The sequence below is a fragment of the Solanum tuberosum genome, unplaced genomic scaffold (genome assembly GCF_000226075.1).
Source record: "Solanum tuberosum cultivar DM 1-3 516 R44 unplaced genomic scaffold, SolTub_3.0 scf00112, whole genome shotgun sequence".
In the NCBI taxonomy this organism is placed as follows: Eukaryota; Viridiplantae; Streptophyta; class Magnoliopsida; order Solanales; family Solanaceae; genus Solanum; species Solanum tuberosum.
This window is the reverse complement of record NW_006239035.1, coordinates 884,611-890,218: the sequence shown is the minus strand read 5'-3', so window position 1 is coordinate 890,218 and position 5,608 is coordinate 884,611. Positions and strand designations below refer to the sequence as shown.

The following is a 5,608-nucleotide window of genomic DNA, read 5'->3' as shown; positions in this document are numbered from 1 at the left end:
TTAACGAAGCGGGATCCACTTTTTGGGAATATGAGTCGAAGCAATAATAAGAATATTTCTAATAGAACATCTTTTACAATCCCTACAGAGATGGTTCACTAATAAACCAAGGGACAAGTCTCAAGGATCAACGAGCTCACTTGGGTTGGGCTTATAAGCAGTTTTAAATGGGCTCAAAATATAATCGAGTATAAATGTCAAGAAATAGACAATTGACGTTTCTGTATTTAAAGTTTTTAAAAAAAACAATCATTCTATCATATACAGCTCCTTTTTTATATCCCAACAGAAAATTTTGAGGAAATACAAACTTATCTATACATCTGTGAAAATACCCCCAACAAAAGCAAAGGACTACTTTACATGGGTCAAGAAGCTGTATCAATGGTTTGATATCTGCATTTCTGATATCTCATTTTGAACGAACGCCTAGTTTTACCATATCAGCTAATTACACATCAAGTTTCCTTTGTACCAACTTCAACTTACAAGCCACTCAGAATATTAGGTTCTTCGGGAGAAGATGATTCAACTAATTCTGGGACTTGATCGAGCAAGCGATTCATTGTGTCAGGAAACTCACCCTTGGCCCGGTTAGTCTTACCCCCAACAACCACTGATGTTCCATCTTGCAAGGCCCATAGCTTTTGAAAAAGTTACAATACACATAAAAACATGTAAAAACAATCAGATTTCCAAAATTTGGTAGCTCAAAGTTGTTCATGGTTTGGCAAGAATATTTACCTGTGTATGAGATAAATAACTAATGCAAGTTGTAAGCATGAGAGCACCAAAACCAGCATATACAACAGGTACTCCTGGATCAGTCTGCATCAAATCATGGTTCACGATTCACGAATAAGGGAAAACGCAAGCAAAATATGAAATAATTGTTGCTGAATGAGGATTCATCGCGCTTACCTTTAAGTCAAGGCCACTACTCCCAATTGCATCTGCAATAACAATTTTTATTCCATCAATCTCAATTGGAAGATTTGAATTAGGCCGTCTGACTCCAGCAAATTTCCCTTCTTTATCATAAAGAATAACTGACTGCAAATCACGTGCGAGCATCGATCTGGATGTTGAGCCGATACAAGGACAAAAAAGAGAATCAGAGGAGTTGACATATTGGAGAACACTAAAGAAATAAGCTAGTCAGCAAGTTGAAGATTTCTATCTACTCTCAAAATTTTGTTATTCCAGTAGGCCATCAAGATTTGGACCTGACATCAAAAGCTTATGCTTCTATAGAGATTAACAAACAAACGTATGATATTTTTAACTTTCTGGCCCTTAGATTCATCACTATGTTCTTCTCCTGAATTTTGAAAAACACTAAAAACCACATTCCTGTAGTTTGATAAACAGGTGCACCTACTACACAATAGCCTAGAAACGTCAATGAGTCCAGCAATTATCTAGATAGTGTAGTAGTTAAAGAACATACATTCCCTTAACATTGGGTGAATTATCATCCGCTACTGGTAGGAATGTACCAAACAGCTTCTTGTCCCCACCGTTCAGTTGCAGTGGTGCCATAGCCAAATTAAACGGACCTTCATCATCCTTCAGTACTTGCAATGCAGAGATACTCCAATCTGTCTGGTATATAGTGATTCCCCCATACCTTAAGGGATCATTGACACTTATAGTCTTCCTCATTACTTCCTTTCCATTAAGGTCAAATAGTGAAAGATCAGTATGGAACTGCGAGACCTACAACACATATTAAAACGAGGGGAGAAGAAGGGAGTCCTCAGCAATTTGTAGTAAGGGAAACACATTTGTCTTTCATAATCTGATTTGCATACCTCCTAACCAAATAAGAAAGGAACTGATTATGCGTACCTCTCCACTGTCATAGTAGTCCATGGAGAATCGATTGACGTGAATCTCCGTACTGAAAGCATCAGAAGGAGTGGATAGAAATCCAGATGGTGCAAGTACATCTCCAGCAACAAAATTTAAACCTTGTGGAACAGTCACAGCCCCTCTAAAGCTTCCAACTGCACTAAGAGTTCCTCCAGACATTATAAGCAGCAGGGATATATGTACACCAATTGGAGCAAATCTGCCTGCCAACCCTTTAAATGCATACAGAGCTGGCCCTTTTGAGAATACCTGAAGATACAGAGATTGTTAAAGGTTAATCCAAAAAGTCATATTTTTGAAGAAAGTAAGAAACTAAAAGATGTTTGTGAACAAGGCATTCAAGGACAAGATAAGTGAGTCGAGCAGATAAATGATTAAGAATATCACTACAGTTTCATGTTGGAGCAAATCAAAATCGTACATTCTCCATTCTGTTTATGGGATAACATGAAAAAAAATTAAAAATATTAGAACTAACAGGAAGAAAAAAAAAGCAAATGTACTCTGTCTTTAGGGCAATGCATACCAGTAAGATTTTGAGAAAAATCTCATCTCTCAGTGGGTAGAAATAAATATCTAGAGTCTCATTCCTACGACAGACCCTTAAATCTGGACGATTCAAAGCTAAACCAAGAAAGGAAACAAATCATGAAGAAAACTAGGAGAAATGTTATATTTATACCTCATATCCATCTCCCATCAGTATAACACCCAAGTCTTTAACTGATGCCCTAGGCAAAGTATCTGCATATTCTTGCTTACGAATTGTCTCTGCTGATTGTAAGAAAGACCATCTGCAGATTCGGTCAATTTCTTTTAACCCTAGTTTAGCTTAGTGAATCCAAGAAGAAAAAGAAAATAACATCTAGGTGGACTGAAAAGCAGACCTTCTTGCTACCTTCACAAGAGGAATCTGCGTTGTGTATGTGCAAGCTATCAAGGATGCTCCTAGAAGAGCCAACGTCCCCAGGAAAACTGGTGATGAGAACATATGATCAAAGCCAAGGGTGAGAACCCATCTCCAGGAGAAAAACCCCAAGGGAGGATGATCTTCAGGAAACTTTTGGAAGTAGTAATCTGGAGCCTCGCCTTGGTCAATGAAAGTTCCTTCAGAGGAACAAATAGAAATAAAACCAAGTTACCGCAAAATACTCATATTGAGCTGAACAAATAGTAAGAAGAAGTGATCAGGATGGTAGATTTAAGATGGAAAGAATAGTTTATAGTCAAATTTAACATTTGAATAAGAACACATATTGAACAATAACTTCACCATACGTTAACACAGACTTAATTCTCTGGGTCATGCTAGTTTCCCGAGGAAAAAGCTCATAGTCATGCAAAGATGGAAGGTGGAGTTGGAATGTTTTTTCTTTATATGGAATGTAAAATGGACTTGGAATCTCACAAGAACATGATATCTTTTGTGGAATCTCCAAATTGAAATCTGTTAATTCGTAACATGAATGTACCTATACTGCAGGTCTACAGCATCACTGCAACAGCTACCGCTCAAATCATTATGTCTAAAAAGTGCAAACCAAAAATCAAGAAATATCGAGAAAACTTAACTATGACGAAAGTTTATACATAGAAACCACACAAATGATTATACATATCATCAACCATAAGAATGCAGTTGGATAAATTTTCTACAGAATCAACACCAGTAGCATCATAATCATTTGTGCCTCTACCATAATATGTATATCGCACATATGCACAAATTACACAACGTTCTCAATCAATTACGCCTCAATTCCAAACTAGCTGGGATTCGCTATATATAATCCTCCACACCTGTTTTGCTTTATTCGAGCGCATTTCATTCAATTTTGGTAAATAAGTTGTTTTTTAAGACAAATAATTTTGGTAAATAAGTTATTTTTTAAGACAAATTAGTATTTCTCTAAATCTCAGAGTTATCTGTAAAGTGACATAAAGAAACATTTCAGCTGAAATTTACCTAAGGCCATTAAGGCAGCAACAGCAAACATCTCAGCAATAGCTAAAGGCAAATTGGACAAAATCCTCAAAACTTTTCTAGGCAATTTCTTCAAAAGTCCAAAACCAACAACACCATTCTTCGTCTCCTCCACCTTCCTTCCACCATTTCCTACAGACCCTTCTTCCGATTCAACAACTGGTGGCGCCACACCATCAGAACCTGGAACTGAAATCCGGCTCTTTTCCTTGCTGGGTTTGTTCCCTTTTACTGTATTGAGCTTACATGTAAGAGTAAAAGAAAAAGTACGGCCTTTGTTGCTGTAAACACCAAGAATTCGAGAATTGTGGATAAGGGGATAAGGTTTGAAATGTAAGGGAAGAATTTGGTTTTGCACAAGTGACATTTTGAGAGTCTCCATTGATGTTGGAGTTTTTGGGGGTAAAAATTTGAAGAGGTAGGAGGTTTGCTTCAGTCCATGTATGGAGGTCTAACGAGCGGGTTCGTTCGTTTATCCATAAAGATGAAAGGTGTACAACTGTAATTAAAGTAGATTTCTCGCCTAAGTGGTCCAAACTAAATAAGTGCAAAATTGTGCAGCAAACAATATTAAATGTTATAGCCATTGTTTTAAAAAAATTATCATTCCAGTTATAGTTTCTCCAAGTTTTGCTATTTGTTTAATTATAATTCGCATAAATTGTATAATTCGCCTAATTGTCTAAATTAAAATTTTGTATAATTCGGTTTCTGATGGTATAAATTCATAATTTGTATATGTTTATCCTACCTATTTGTATACGATCTATGAAAAATTCACAATAAATTTCTAAATGTATAAATACAGAATTTGTATACACTTACCCTATTTGTATATTCACAAACGAATTACACAAACGGACAAACGAAATATACAAACCACAGCTTCCATAGAAAATAGAACAATAGCTATGGAGCGCAATTATCAAAACTATAGATATAGAGCCTTATTATGTTTGCTATGTTTTCTATTTCTGGAATTTTCTCAAATAAATAATTTCTTGAAATTATTTGCAAATCAGAGTGATTTGATAATATTAGAGAAAAAAACCTAAAATAGTTCCTTATTTTTTATTTAAAACTCAAAGTCCTTATTGTAATATTGATGTACTTTTGATCCTCCCTCGTATTTGCAATATGGATATGCATATTAATCTTACAAATATATAATCGATCAATTGGTGTGATACATAAATTGTTATCCCATATAGCTAGGTCAAACTAAAATGATATTATTAACCGTGAATACACGTCATTTATTTTGGTCACGAGTTACATATTATGTTTTATTAACCATATATGCTATTTGGAAATTATTACTTTGAATTTGCATTACTCCTTATTAGGGTATTTTCTTTTTTCAAGAATTTAAAAGCTCTAATTAATAGTGAGTCTACATGGGACCGACTCAACAAGATCGGGGGCCTAAAGTCAAACCTTAAAGAGAGACCCTAGTATTTTGAGAAGTATTTTGTTTCTTTAATCTCTTTAATAATTTTATTCTTGACTTCACTTGCCAATAAGTTTAATAATTCACTTTGTATATTATGTTCAAGGTAATGACTATGAATTTCGTCATGTTTATTCTTCAAATATGTTTTTGCATAGCTGAATCAAATTTATTAATCATTTCAATTAGGCTTTAAAAATTACCGTTACTTTCTTGATAGATCTTTCCATTTGTTCCCCTAAATGCTAAATTATTTTTCCAAAGAGTTTTGATCACGTCAATAATTCTTGACAATACAT

General features: G+C 35.0%; 1 protein-coding gene across 1 annotated transcript; it reads right to left on the bottom strand.

Annotated features, from left to right (window-relative positions):
• Positions 1-474: 474 nt before the first annotated feature.
• Positions 475-4,396, bottom strand: LOC102592128 (cytochrome c biogenesis protein CCS1, chloroplastic). Its single transcript, XM_006349550.2, has 8 exons — positions 3,842-4,396; positions 2,763-2,982; positions 2,558-2,669; positions 1,852-2,124; positions 1,451-1,719; positions 922-1,078; positions 745-828; positions 475-644 (listed from the first exon to the last, which is right to left on the bottom strand). The coding sequence occupies exons 1-8, from the start codon at positions 4,239-4,241 to the stop codon at positions 486-488; spliced, it is 1,674 nt and encodes a 557-aa protein (XP_006349612.1). The 5' UTR covers positions 4,242-4,396; the 3' UTR covers positions 475-485.
• Positions 4,397-5,608: the final 1,212 nt, after the last annotated feature.

Excerpts from the sequence above, each read along its gene's own strand:
- LOC102592128 (XM_006349550.2), bottom strand. The coding sequence starts at position 4,241 with ATGGAGACTCTCAAAATGTCACTTGTGCAAAACCAAATTCTTCCCTTA. Across the intron at positions 2,670-2,762 it reads CTTGTGAAGGTAGCAAGAAG|ATGGTCTTTCTTACAATCAG; the intron begins GTCTGCTTTTCA and ends CCGAATCTGCAG. Across the intron at positions 1,079-1,450 it reads TCACCCAATGTTAAGGGAAT|ATCGATGCTCGCACGTGATT; the intron begins GTATGTTCTTTA and ends CTCAACATCCAG.